At 56.8% G+C, this 14,805-nt stretch overlaps 1 protein-coding gene across 3 annotated transcripts in view; it reads left to right on the forward strand.

Annotated features, from left to right (window-relative positions):
• SH3PXD2A (SH3 and PX domains 2A) overlaps positions 1–14,805 on the forward strand; it is a 217,547-nt gene that overhangs the window by 119,753 nt on the left and 82,989 nt on the right. For all 3 annotated transcript variants that reach the window (XM_045568465.1, XM_045568467.1, XM_045568466.1), the window contains one exon: positions 14,758–14,786. In XM_045568465.1, the coding sequence (XP_045424421.1) occupies positions 14,758–14,786 (29 nt within the window). The remainder of the gene's footprint in view (positions 1–14,757; positions 14,787–14,805) is intronic.

The following is a 14,805-nucleotide window of genomic DNA, read 5'->3' on the forward strand; positions in this document are numbered from 1 at the left end:
GGTGTTCAGTGAGTGGAAACAATGACTTCCTCTGAGCCTCCCCCGGGAGTAAAACAGGGACAACGGGCATGATGACATAGGTCGGGAAAGCTAATAAGAGCTCACACTTACTGGATGTTCACCATGTGCCCCTCTCCTAAGTAGTTTACATGTTTTCACTCTTTAATTTTTGCATCCATCCTGTGATGTGGGTGCAGTTATTTCCCGCAATTTACAGATAAAGCCACTGAGGCCCAGCAAGGTCACATGACTTGCAAGGCTGGTAAGTTGGAAAGATGAGCCAGAGCCCAGCAGTCCAGCATGAGAGCTGGCTCTTCCCCACCCGCCCCTCGGTGATGTGCGAGTGCTCAGCACGCTGCGTGGCTCGGTCACAACAAAGGGGACTGTCGTTGCCATTGCTGTGGAAGGGGCTAAGCCAGAGACTGGTGCAGCAGCAAAACAGTGCTCTGCAGCTACGTGGGTTCGGAGTTTCTGAAGCCGTCGGAGCAGCCTCTCCTTCCATCCTGCTGTGTCCTAGTGACAGGTTGGCGGGGGAGTTGTCCCCAGGCCCCAGTCTCGGCCTTTGGAGCCCAAAGTTCCCAGACATCATCCAGCCCGGTGTCTGCAAGTGGGGCAGCCCCGAGAGGGAAAATGACTTGCCTGTGCTCAGAGAAACTGGATTAGCACCGGGTTTCTTGGCTCTAAGTCCAGTGCTCTTTCTGGCTCTCAGAGCTTTCCCAGTCCATTTCGAGAGCATCCCCAGTGCTGGTGTGTGGGAGGCGCCGGAGGCCTGAGTTGAACCCTTAAGGAGACTCAATTAGGAGCCTGGCTGATGGGCAGGGAGGAGGGGCCGGCTGCTCTGAAAGGCCCAGAAGCAGGAGCTGGGCTGTGGCCCGGTCTGATTTAATTAGGCAGAGGCTGTGTCTGCAAGCCAGCGAATTAAAGGTTAATGGCTGGGAGCTCCTCTGCCGGGCCCCACGCCAGGTGGGAGAGGGCACCTGGCAGCCTGTCCCACCTGGACAGAGAGAGACCCCAGGAGAACTGCAGCACTGCGGGGAGCTGCCTCTGGGACCAGAGGGTGGAGGACATGTGGGGTCCCCACGTTGGCCCATGTATGCCGGGCCCTGTGCTAGATCCTGGCAGCTACAAGGATCTTAATGGGCAGGTGGGGGGCAGGTGGGGGGCACTTCGTGCTACCAAGACAGGGAAATAATTCAAGAAGAGGCAGGCATCTCCGTCTGGAATCCCCCAGGAGCAGATCTGAGGATAAGGGCTGGGGCTCAAGCAGTCTATGAGGAGGTGACACCAGAAGGCACCATGAGGGAGGGAAGGAAGGCCAGGCCCCAGGAGTGCTGTGTTATCAGCCAGCAGACTCCTGCAGGGCCCAGCGCTGCTGCAGGGCTGTCCCGGCCCGCGGGCAGGGTGCTGGGCATTCATGCACCCTGTACCTGCCCTCCAGGCCCGCCTCCAGGCAGCACTCAGAGGAGGTTTCCAGAAAGCCCGTGTGAGCTACACACTGCTGACTTCCCACTGTGCCTAGGCTGACTGCCCAGAGCTCAAACCAGGAGTGCAGGGGCACGAGGGGGGATCGGCCCTTTGCACCTGGGGGGGGCAGAGAAGGCTGGGGAGGGGGGCAGGGTTGGAGGCAAAGGGGGCGGGAGAGAGCCTAGGCCGGTGAGGCCTCCGAGCTGGGGAGGGCAGGCAGGAGCAGGGCTGGGGGTGTCCACGGAGGGCAGGATGGCAGGAAGACAGAGAAGGAGATGCACGAGATCACAATGGATAGGAGCCCAGGTGTAGAGTCAGTTAGCACGGGTTCAAATCCCGGCTCTGCCACCTGGGCTAGTGACTTAACTCTATGCCTCAGTTGCCTCATCTGGGAAATGGGGGTAATGACAGTATCTTCCTCTGGAGGCGGCTGAGAGGATTAAGTGAGATAATGTATTTGAAGCATGTAGCACCGTGCCTAGCACGTGGGCAGCACCCAGGGACTATCACTCCCTGGGCACATGAGCCCCTGTTGTCAGACTTCAGCCCTGCCCGGGAGACAGGTGAAGGAGGCAGTGAGACACTAAAGGCCACCTGGGGGAGGAGAGAGACACACGTGAAGCAGTGATGTGGGAGTTAGCAAGAGCGTGCAGGCTCCACAGTGATGCCATGGGGTTTCCATGACAACACTGAGTGATGTCACAGACAGAGGGTGGAGCACAGGAAGCCATGGGCTACTGCCAAGTCCATCCTCATAAGTGGACAGGAAACACTCAAGTCATCCGAGTGGACTCCTCCCTTCAAGAATGCTCAAGCCTGTTCGTATTTTACATACGATAACGTCTGCACTCGCTGGCGCATCTGTACTGGTCAGGGAAGACCTCCTGGAGGAAGAGGCACTTCCAATGGGCTTTACTGGGGGCAAAGAAGGGGACGGTGGGGACACAGGGCCGGCCTGTCCTGCCAGGCGGGGACTGAGAGCAGGTGGAGGATGTTCAGTATGATGCTACAGCTTCTGGCCAGCCCCTCAGAACCATCCGGCAGCCCCGAGCCTGGTTGCCGGTCCCAGGGCATTTGTGTATTTATTCAGCAAACGCGATCGTGCCCAGCCCTGGCCAGGCCTGGTGAGATACACACAGTTCCTGCCCTACAGTTGAGGGGAGGAAACAGACAGCAAACAAGGCGACAGCAAAGACATCCTAGTAACAGTAAGATCTACCCAGGAGAACAGAGTGCTGTGCTAGAACAAGGTTTAGGGTGCCAGGAAGTGCACTGGGCTGGGAGCCGGAGGAGAACGAGAGAAAGTTGGAGGGAGGTGGGACCCAGGACAGCACCAACCCAACATCACTGTCCCCAGAACTTACAAAAGCTCTGCTGAGAATTGGCCTCCTTAGAAACCAGAACCTGTGCTGGGCGAAGCCAGGCCACCCTTGAGCTGCAGACCCAGCCCTGTGCCCGCTGAATGGCCACTTCAGCGGCAGAATCTCCAAGCAGCAGCCCGGGGAACTTGCCAGCCATAGCAGCTCTTGGGGGAGCGCTCCGCCAAAATCAGAAACCACGGGGTTTCCTCTTCCTGTTGGCCATTCTCACACCAGGGAAGTTGTAACCTCCCTAAGGAAGTGTCTAGAATTCAGGGTGTCACTTTGGTATTTCTGGCCTGAGTCTTTGCTGTTGTTTTACTTTTCTCTTCCCCACCTACTCCTAATTTAGCTTATCTGTCTGGATTTTATGTGTGTCCTTATCAACCACAGGTGGTACCTAGACAGTGCGGTTAAGATTTGAGACTAGACTGAGGCAGCTTGGGCCCAAATCCCGTCTCCATCATTTACAAGCTGTGTTACCTTGGGCAAGTTACATGCCCTCTCTGATACTCCATTTCTCTTCTGTAAATGGGGATAATAAGAGAATCTAACACATAGACGTGTTGTGAGGATAAAATGAGCTGATATGTGTCAAGGGCTTAGTTTGGTATCTGGCGTGATGTGAATGCTTGACAAATATAGAGCAGAACACTGTCAATAACAGTGTTAGTAATAATAATGCTAATAGCAGCATTACCACCCCGTCTTTGGGAAAGAAGGGCCCACTCAGGGGAGGGCTGTTCCATGGTGCCTCCCCACAAGGCCTGGCCCACACTCTCCCTCCTCGCTTCCCCTCCTGCTCTGGGGTCCAAGGGCACAGCCTGCTCCAGGGCCTCAGGGGGCTTCTCCTTGGTGCAGAAGCTTGGAAGCCATTACTTGGTAGAGGGTGCAGGTGGTAGCCCAGGGCTGGCCTTCTGGGGTCTGTGACAGGCGTCCCGGTGAGCGGTGACTTCACTATAGTTGCAGTTGGGCTGACCCTGAGCAAAGAGTTCAGCATTGACAAGAAGGCCCAATATGGCGGCCATTGGCCACTGGGGCTACTGAGCCCTCAAAACGTGGCTAGTATGACTCAAAAACAGAATGGAAGATGGTGGGTGCAGGAGGGTGTTACCCAGGGCTCCCAGATTGCCCCTCCTGCTGCAAGCAGTACACAGGCCTGTCCGGGTCCTGGAGCTGGAGGCCTCTGTGCAGAAGCCCAGGTAGAGCCCAATCCAATGCCCTGGTTTTTTCAGTCAGGGAAACTGAGGCACAGAGAAGGCTGCCATCACCAGGTCATGCCACCTGCTCAGACAGAGTCAGGCCTGGAACCCACACTGGGCTGGCCCCCATATGGTCTCTTTTAGGTCCTCCTTAGACACTCTCCGCCGAGTGTGTGCTCAGGGGGGCAGCTGGCAGCCACTTGCTGTCCTGGGCCCACACTGGCCCAGGAGCCGCCCTGTCGCCGGGCACACGGCCCTTGGCTGGCAGCGCCTTTGTCCTGCATTCCCAGTGCCTGCTGTGTGGAGCGTGGCGGCCGCCTGCCCCTTTGTGGAGCAGCCTCATTAAGTCGGCCTCTTGGTCCAGCAGTGAGGAGTGGCTGTCACCATGTCACCTTGGATCAGTGATGGCCAAGGCCCCTGTCAGCCTGGCAGTCGCGAGGAATTCCTGGGGAATGTGAAAGTGGTAACAGTCTTTTCTGATGGGACTTGAAGCCCCCAGCTCTGCCACCCCCTCCCCCAGCGCTGCCAGCAACCAGCCTGTCATTTGAGCAACATGGCTTCACCCTGCAGAGCCTGGGTTTCTTGTCTCCAGACACCTAAGCCTTGGCCCACCCCACTGAAGCCAGGCGGGCCGTCTCCCCGCACCCTCCTGGGCTCCTCCTCCCCCAGCAGCCATGCACTGCCCACCTCCCTGGTCCCCCCCAGTGCCTCCTCTGGCCATCTCTGTCCCAGATGGCTCTGCCAGAGAGCCCCGCACCCCCTCCCCAGGGTTGACCCCCAGGCCTGCGCAGGGCTCTGTGGCCGGCGGGCGGAGATGGAGGAGCAGGTGGAGGATCCCAGCCTGCGCTTACAGCTGTTGAACCTCACTGCACTCTGGGTACTTAGAGGCATTAACTGGTTTTATCCCCCACAATCCAATTAGGGGGGGTCCTATCAGTCTGTGCACTTTATAAATGAAGACAGAGACCCTAAATAATCTGTCTGGCAGAGCTGGGATTTGAACCCAGGCAGCTACACACCCCCCTACCATGTGAGCCAAACCTAGCTGTACAATGCCAGAGTCTGGAATGCACTGGGCTAGACTGTACTGTCCAATAAAGTAGCCACCAGCCACTGTGGCTCTTTAAATTTAAATCTGAAAATTTGAAATTCCGTTTTGAGTCATACTAGCCATGCTGAGTGCTCAACATCCCCTATGGCTAGTGGCCACCATATTGGGCAGTGCGGGTAGAGACCATGTCCATCATCCCAGATAAGTCTATCAGACAGCTCCACTTAGGCCACCACTCGGTGTTGGGGGCAGAACTGGGACACTCAGTGCCATTGGGGGCCGAAGTCAGAGTGGGCTTTCTGGAGGAGGTACCCCCTCCCTAGGCCTTGAGGGGGCAGGCGGGTGCCTGTAGTGGTCGTAGCACAGACAGCCTGGGTTTGCAGCCTTGCCTCCTAGTCTGGCTGTGGACACTGGGCAAGTCACTTGCCCTGACTAGGCCTTGTCTGTAAAATGGGGCTGGAGCACCTGCCTCCGTGACGACATAAAGCAGGTGTCACGGGGCTGGCACATCTGGTTGCTTGGTGCTTGTGCATTTGTGACGGGGCATCCGGAAAAGTCGGGGAGGTGTAGGTTCTCTCACTGCAGGAGGAGAGCAGGAACCAGGCCCTCCCAGGGCAGGGCAGGGGGCTAGGACCTGGGAGAAGCTTGGGGCCCTGTGCCCATCGCAGTACTCCTTCCCGCAGCGGCCACGCAGGAACAAGCACAGCCGGGCCTTCAGTGGGCTCTTGGGCGTCCGTGGGAAGCAAGGAGCCCTCGGCCTAAGCTCCTCTCCTCAGGTCGAAATTAGCCCAGGGCCGTGAGGTGCCCACAGCCAGGGAGCCGCCTGGAGGTCTGTGCTCAGCAGTGGGGCCCTGCAGATGGGACCAGTGGAGCTTCAGGAGCAAAGCAGTCCTCAGTCTCCCCTAAGATGAGTCTGTGCCCCACCACCTAAGCAGGGAAAACCAGAACCAGATGGGAATCTGATTTGGTCACAGAGCTGGTGCCGCCGCTCAATGGGGGGAAATCTTTGGTTACGAGCATCAGTGCCAGGTTTCTCCCGGCAAGTTCTTTCTAATGTCAGAGCCAGCTTCCTCCGCTTGCAGCCCGGCCCCAGCTGCAGTCGGGCTCCCCCAGGAAGCACAGCCTCCCAGGGCCTCCTCGCCTGTGCCCCCAGCACACAACACCCCGACACGCACGGTCCCACTTCCGTTCCTGCGCCTGCACCTTTGCTCACACCATCCCTCCACCCTGTGCTTCCTTCCTGCCTCTAACTTTTTAAATATTCCTCATCTTTCAAGGGCTAGCTCCTGTGGCCCTCTCTTTTCCTCCCCTCCCCTCCCCTCTTCTCTTCGAGTCTTGCTCTGTCACCCAGGCTGGAGTGCAATGGCATGATTATAGCTCACTGCAGCCTCGAACTCCTGGGCTCATGCAATCCTCCTGCCTCAGCCTCCCAAAGTACTAGGATTACAGGCGTGAGCCATCGCGCCTGGCCAGTGTGCCCCCCTTTCTAGGCAGCCTGCCCTGACCACCCCAGATCACTCTGATCTCACTGTCCTGGGAATTCCTACAATAAATCCTTTTGACCAAGGTTTCGGGCACTTAGTCACAAAACAGCTTGTATGTTTCTTTTCCTGGGTGTTTGTCTTTATCTCCCCAACTGGAAGGTATGCTCTTTGAGGGTAGGGCAGTGTAGCTTCTGCTTCAGGAACAAGACTGGGTCTAGCGCAACCCCTCAGTGAAGAGATGTATGGGATAGATGGATGGACAGTGGATGGATGGATGGATGGAGGGATGGACAGGCATGGACTTGGAGAGAGACAGGGAAAGTCTTCAAACATGGAAGACCCTCCTTGACTTTCTCTTCAGGGACTTCATAGCTGAACCCATCACCCCATTTTGTCACTCCCCCTTCCATCTTTCCTAGGTATGGCTTGCAGCCCTTGGAAGTCCAAGGAAGCCCCATGGCCAAGTCTGGCAAAGTAGGGTAACTCCGGTAACTTGAGGAGAAGCTCAGGGCACCCATGGCAGTGGGCTGAGCTGGCAGTCCCATGCCATCCTTCCCCTCTCTAGGAAATCAGCCTGGTGTAGCTGCTTGTCCCCCTGCCTGCCTCCCTCCCTCCGATGGATGACGTGTCAGTGTCAGGGTCTGGGTGAGACCCCAGGCTTGCATGTTGTCACAGTCCTGTGCTGGTGCTCTGAGTGTTGGAGCCAGGGTCTTACACAGCCCACACCCACGATGGTGGGCCAGTCAGCACCTCCTATATTCTGGCCACTGTCCGTACTGCAAAGCTACAGCTCTGTGAACCCAGGCTGCTGGGCTACGGGTCCTTTCCACATGCCAGATGCCATTGTGAGAGCTTTGCACGTTGTCCCAGTAATCCCCACAACGACTCTGTCAGACAGAGCTGTTTTTATCCACCTTTGCAACTGAAGGTACAGTTGCTTTCTTCCATCCCAGGGTGGTAGGGGGCTGACCTGGGGTTCTAACCCACCCACCCTTTTAACTCTCCACTCTGAAGGCTGGACATGGTGAAGCCCATCCCTGGGCAGAAGACACACTCAAGGCCTTTTCCCAGAGTGGTAGGACAAGTCAGAGGAGACAGACAGACAGTGTTTTGTTCTTTTGCTGAGGCCAGAGCAGCGGCAGCGACCCTCTGGGGTGGTGGTCAGGAGACAAGCAGAATGCCCTGGGGCTGGGGGGAGGTTCTGGGTTCCGTGATGGCCACAGCATCTGGCCTCTTTGGGACACAGCCTGGGGGGCCTGAGACCCCGTCCTCCCCAGGAATTCAGCTTTTTCACCCAGGGCAGGAATTCCGGCCTCTCTGGACTGTCCACATGGTCACAATGGGGTCCATTCTCAAAAGCCTGGAAAACATAGCCCCTGCAGAGAAAGGACGGATTCTTGTTAGACACAAGGGCCCTCAGTTCAACAATTTAGATTGAGGAGCAAATGGGGGCAGAGAACGGCCTGGGGGCCCCTTCTGTCTGTCTTGCCTGGAGGTCGCTGCCTCTCAAGACCATTCCGTGCAAAGGCTCTCAAAAGCCAGAACAAAAACCCAGCTAGGGGCTAAGTGGGGTGAAAAAAATCCCCCAGCATGCTCTAGACCTCAGCTGACCCGAAGCCCCTCCACTCAGACCCTCCTCACGCGGCTTCTGGAAAAACATGCTCTGTCTCTCTGTATCGGTTTCACAGAGAATTAGAATTCTCACAGCCGCCCTGTGAAGGCGCTCCAAGTAGCCTCCTTTTAGAGCTGGGGAATCCCAGGCCCAGAGAATTTGCCAGTGTGTTCAAAACTTTTCGGCCACAGTAAGAAATTCCACGTTGCAACCCAATACATATAGACAGACAGACAGACATCTGAAACAAGTTCCACAAAACAACCTTGCTGTGGGTGACTCACTGATCACTTCTAGTCTGTTCTTGTTTAAAGGCTTATTGGGGCCCACAAAATTGATTTCAGAACTCACTAGTGAGTCATAGCCTGTCATTTGAAAGGCACTAGTTTAAGGTAACTTGCCCAGGGCCACCAGCCACTGAGGGGCAGAGCTGGGCCCAGAACTCGGGACCGTTGACATTCAGCCCCAGACTTATCACAGCTTCTCTCCTGCCCCTACGCCCCAGCTGTCTACCTTGCCTCTTTTTTTGTTGTTGTTTTTTGAGACAGAGTCTCACTGTGTTGTCCGGACTAGAGTGCCGTGGTGTCAGCCTAGCTCACAGCAACCTCAAACTCCTGGGCTCAAGCGATCCTCCTGCCTCAGCTAGGACTACAGGCATGCGCCACCATGCCTGACTAATTTTTCTGTATATATTTTTAGTTGTCCAGATAATTTCTTTCTATTTTTAGTAGAGACGGGGGGTCTCACTCTTGCTCAGGCTGGTCTCGAACTCTTGACCTTGAGCAATCTTCCAGCTTTGGCCTCCCAGAGTGCTAGGATTATAGGCATGAGACACCACGCCCGGCCTTACCTTGCCTTTTAACAAACATTTTCCTCCAGCTACAATCTGACTGCATCACTCCCTGATTCTGAAACCTGGATTCCACAGCTGGACATCAAAGCCCTGCCCAGCCTGACCTTTTGCTGCCTGACCACCTGCTCACCTGCCCTTCCCAGTTCAACTCTGTTGGGAGCTGCTTGTTCCTCCTTCTAGAGCTTTCCTCCTCCCTATTCCTCCATGGATCCGAACCCCCTTTTCCTTTAAGGCTTCCTCCTCCCAGAAGCCCCCTGGGATGTCCTACAGCCCCCAGGACTTCTCTTTTCTCTGCACTCAGAGTCACTCCTGTGACCTTCAGCATAGATTGTCTCAGAACGTTAGCTTTCTCACTGGCCTATGTAGCTTTGTTTCCCCAACTTCACCCCAAACAGGCAGGCCAGAGGCATGTCACATATTTCTCCTGTGCCCCCTTGCACAGGCCTTAACGAAATTGCCTACAGCAGGAGCTTAAAAAGTGCTTATTGGTTGATAACAGCAGTCGAAATCATTATATAGCTCAAGGGCTCCACGTTACTCCCCTGGCCAAGGTTGCGTACCACCTCCCCCAGCCCTCACATTCTAGGCAGTGCCCACGTCCCAGTGACCATGGGCTCTCAAGATCACCCCCACGTCAGCCGTCTGCCAGCCCAGCTGGCCTCTCGAGCAGTTCCCAGCAGCAGCAAGCCCTGCAGACGGGCATCCTGGGCCGAGTGGCCAATGTCAGCCAGCAGACAGGAGGGTGAGAACACCAGGCTGGAAGTTTGCGCATCTGTGTCCTCCTCTGCCAAGACGGTCACTGCTGGCGGGGGGGGGGGGGGGTGGCAGGCAGTGGAGGGCACAGCCTCCGCAGTGCTCATCAGAATGCTACCTAGCAGGGACTCAGCATCCTTCCGCAGAGCGGGCCCAGCCAGCCTGGCTTCCTCTCCTGTTCTCTCCCTTGCCTTAGCTGCCCTTCCTGCCTTTGCCTCTCACTCTGGGGGCCTGCCTTCCCCAGCGAGAGCCTGCTGCCTGCTGCCCAATCCCTGGTGGGCCTCAGCGTGGCCCCTTGGGAGCATTCTGGGTCAGGACTGTCAGTTTAGCTTCTAGAGCCTGGGGAAGCCACGGAAAGCCTCAGGGCCTCAGTTTCCTCATCCATAAAGTGGATTCACACTGAAGCCAAATGCTGGGAATTTTCAAAGGGAAGCCAGTGGGTGGGGAGCTATGTGCCAACACACATGAACTGTTAAATGCCTTTCCCGCCCCTCCCTCTAAGCCTCTCTCTCTTTGCCGTCTCCAACACCAGCCACTTCAGTAGTGTGTCCAGGGAGGGAGTACAGTGCGTCTCACCGAGATAGACGAAAGGAGGCTGGGCACGGTGGCTCATGCCTGTGATCCCAGCACTTTAAAAAGAAAAATCTGACCCTTGGGGTGTGCCTCAGCATGAAAACACAGGATGCCTTGCGTCTCTTGGTTTTGGGGCTCTGAGACTTGGCCACTCTCAGAGTTGGGAGGTCAAATGTGTGCTAATAGATGGGTCCAGAAGAGTATGTCAATTCCTATGGGTCAGGTCACCCTGAAAATAGGATCGTTGCCAGACAAATCCCGGTGTGTAGATCCAGGCTTTCCCACTGCTCAGCGCTAGACAAAGACCAGCAGTTGCTTTGGTGTCTGTGACAGCCCAAAACTCTGAAAGTGGGGCTGGAATTGCCCCTGCTCAGCATGGTCTGCCAAGGGCTGTGCAGGGCGCAAGTTGAAACAGGCCTTTGCCATCGGGGTAGCAACTGAGGTGGGGTCAGGCAGTCCCGGGTATGAAAGAAGAGAAAAGACAATGTGCACAGCAGTTTGCTTTCTGCACACTGTGCATTGCACCCTCCCCAGGGCCCGAGGGCCGGGTGCTGTTATTGTCCTCATGCTACAGATGGAGAAATAGAGGCTCAAGTGAAGGAAATAGCTCTAGGTCACCACCCAGCTAGCAAGTAGCAGCGATTGAACCTGTCCTCACCCACAGCCAGACTGCATCATCCTTTGAGGAAGGGCCAATAAATGAGCTGTATCCCCTGGGGCAGGGGGAGGCCTTAGGGGTCCTGGTTTAGATGGGAGGGGTGGGGTGCTGGGTTGGGACAACTCTACCCCACTTCTCCTGCCAGACCAGACCTGTGGACCATAGAGTGACCAACTGTCCGGGTTTGTCCAGTTTGAGCCCTGAAAGTCTCATGTCCCTGTTTTGCTGGGATTGTTGGCCACTGTACCTGTGGTCTGAGTCACCCCTGGACCAGTTGCAGAGAATGAATGGCGGAATGGTCTAATGAGAGCCAGATCAGGACACAGCCTGGGAGGCCTTTTCAATTCCATTAGCCTCTAGTGAGGCCCGGGGAGGTGCTAGCCCTGGCCTCCCCTTCTCCTTCCTGTGGCTCCCGGGAGATAGTGATTCAGCAGCAAGTCGGAAGCAGGCTAGACTGTGACCTACCAGGAATGGAGTCACCGCTAGGGTGGGGGCCGTCAGCACCAGCTTAGGGCAAGAATTAGAGTAAGGAGGGGATGTGGGGAGGGGTCCTTGAATTGTTAGGGAACTAGACCCCAACAGAAGGCCCTGCTGTCCTGCCAGGCTGGGTCTGGTTGTAGGGCAGTGGGAGGCGGGCGAGCTGGAGGTTCCCCCTCCCAGCCCTGGTATGTGAGGGATGGGGGAGTCCCAGCCACTGGATACCTAAGCTGCTTCTCTGCCTATTCAGCAGCTAAAAATACGAAATGGCTTTGCTCAAAGGTGCCCAACCAGAAACTTCCAAGAGGTTTCCTATTAGGGCAGTGCCTGCTCGGGCAGGAGGCCAGATGCTGAGAAGGATTCCTATGCCTGCCGTTCCCACTGCGCAGTCCCAGCCTGGCCGCCCCACTGCCAGGACCTCAGCCTCCGCCCCCTTAACCCCGAGAGCTTGTCAGGCCCCAGGGCTCTGCCTTCCACTCCTGCACCCCTGCTTCAGGAGCGTGTGGTGACTGGGGGCTTGTCTGAGCCTCACCCAATCGCCGTGTGACCCTGAACAAATCGCCTGCTTCTCTAAGATTTGCTCTTCTCACCTGCAAGATAAGACCACACCACCTGCAGGGAGGGACCCAGAAGTCCTTGATGGGGACGACTCCATACTCTGGCTGAGAGACAGGCAGGCCAGGGGATCTATTTAGCATAAATGTTTCTTAGGGGTGGCTGGGGACCTGATAGAGACTATTCAACACTTGAATAGTCTCTATCAGCCTTGGAATCCCCAGGGGACCTTGTTAGAGATGCTGACAATGCAGTAGGTTGGGGTGGGGCCGAATTTTTGACCAGCTTTTCTAGATGATTCCATTGAATGGCCAGGCTGAGAATCACCGGCCAGGAGCCTGGCACCAAGGAGGCTCACAAGGCATGTGAATTACAATTACGTTCCTTTCCCACTCCTGAGCCTCAGTGTGCTCCCCTGTCACACGGAAATAACTTGCCTGCCTCTCCACTGGGGCTGTTGACAAGCTCGAAGAGAATCCTGACTAGCCCACAGCTGCACAAGCAGGGGGACAAGGTGACCCTCGCTGTGAGGAAGCCACCCCCTCTCTGGGATGCTGCAGCCAGGGGGTGGTCAGCGGGCCACGTGGTCCCAGGCCCAGAGAGCTCCTCCTGCCAGGACCAGTGGGAAGATGGCGGGAGAGGAGGGCAGCCCCTCGTTGCCGTCTATGCCCTGCCCTTCCCTGGTAGCCCAGCCTCACTCCGCGAGAAAGCCTGAAAAACTAATTTCCTCCTTGGGAGTGGAAAGTCTTCTGGGCAGGACACAGCCACCATATGACACTGTCCACAGTTGAGCTGCGCTGGGAATTCTCTCCACAGTTGAGGTTCAGGGGGCACAGCCAGGCACTCCAGGACACAGTCCCTGTCCAGTCCCCCTTCTGCCCCAGGGAGACGACATGCCCTTGTTAAGGCCGTCCCTGGACTACCAGGTGGGGAGGGATGAGGGGGATGGGAACTCTCCCACCCTCCTAGCTCCTGTTGGAGGCAGCAGTTTCAACAGATTCTCCTCCACCCCCTCCATGCTGCAGTTTTTAATCCTACGGATGGGCTTATAAACCACAGCCCTTCTCCAGACTGGTGTGACCTTGGGAAGTGGCTGAACCTCTGTTTCCACATCTGTAAAATGGGGTTGATAGGATCTTCCTATATGTGTGGATGGGAGGATTGAAGGAGACGTGGAATGCCGAGGGGGCTCTCAAACAGGGTGGGGAAGGAGGGGGAGGGTGTCAGAAATGCAGGTTCCTGGGCTTTGCCTCCAGCATTCTGATGCAGTCGGTTCTGAGCCCAAATTTTGGGAAATGTGGAAGCCTAGGAGAGGGAGAGCCCCTCGCTCCTGGCTGTGTGGGCAGATCACCTTGGAGCTCAATAAACACCCCGACGGCTCCTAGACCTCCTGAATCAGAATCTCGGGGAGTCTCCGTGCTGTCTCCCTTCCCTGGGAGCTTGCTATTTCTTCCTTCATGGGACCCCCAGTTCCCAGTGGACAGACCTAGCTGGCTAGTTTGCTTCCACCATAGATGGGCAGCAATTGGCACTTTCTTTGACCCCTGGGAAAATGGAAGGCATTTCCTCCAGTTTCCAGACAGATCCCCAGCTGTTCCCTCTGCCGTTCCCTGAGCATTTAATAGAAAGAACTTCCACCATTTTAGGGGCATGAGAGGCTCAGGTTAGGGGAGCCAGCTCGCCTTCCCCTGGCCCTGAGGATTGGTGAATGGCAGGGGGTGAGACCAAACACAGGCAAGGACAGGATTTGGGAAATATGCCTGACCCTGAGTGGGGGTTAATTCCAGTGCTGTAGGGCAGGGCAGGCTCCAGGCTAGGGTGGTCGAGGGTGGGTAAATGAGGCCTGGGAGGATTAAGTGCCTAATGCCACCCAACGATTATTATCTGTGATAGGATTTGGACCCAGTGCTCACTTTTTTGAAGCTCAACCTCAAACCCTCCCATGCCTGACCTCCTAGTTACCCTTGCCAGGGTCTGTCCTCCCACCCATCTCCAGGCCCCCCAGCCATAGCCTTAGAGAAAGCCCTATACCAATATTTATCCATCACGTGTGCCAGGCCCAGGGGACAGGGTGAGAGGAACAAGCCAGTGTGCCCCCAGGGAGTCTTGGCTCTAGCACCAGGCAGACTCTAATCAAAGGGTCACACAAGTCTGTGATTACCTGTTGGGGGGAGGAAGGTGTGATTTTGAGGAAGTCAGGTTGAGTAAGTGACACTTCAGTCCTGACTTACAGGCTGAGTGGGCTGGGTTCACCTCCCAATTCTTTGCACTGCAGAGGCAAGCCATGCCAACACGCAAACAATTGGGAGGTGATGCGCTCCTGGGGTGAGGAGCCGGCGCCCAGCGCGGGGCCGGGCCTGGGTTCCAGTGAGCACCCTCCCGGAGCCTCAGTTTCCCAGTTAACGAAGGGCGTGACAACCCGCGGAGGTTGGGGCACGTGCGCCCCCGGTGGCGGGGCGGCCGCGGGGCGGGGCGGGCGAGGCGGGGCGGGCGGAGCGCCGGGCCGGCGGGCGGGGGCCGCGGGGGCTGGTGGCGGCGGGCTGCGGGCGCGGCGCGCAGTGCGTGCGGCTGCGGAGCGCGCGGCTGGCCCGGCCGTGGGCATCACATGAGCAGCGGCACCGGGACCGACGCAGCCCGCCCGTGGGCGCCCCCGCAGCCGCAGCCCTGCGCCCGCGTCCGGCCCTAACCATGTCTATCTGTTGTTGCTTCTTTTTCAGGGACTATGGCAGTTCCAAGAGGAAATCAGGTAAGGAAGCCTCCAGGCG

This window comes from Lemur catta, chromosome 14 (genome assembly GCF_020740605.2).
Source record: "Lemur catta isolate mLemCat1 chromosome 14, mLemCat1.pri, whole genome shotgun sequence".
In the NCBI taxonomy this organism is placed as follows: Eukaryota; Metazoa; Chordata; class Mammalia; order Primates; family Lemuridae; genus Lemur; species Lemur catta.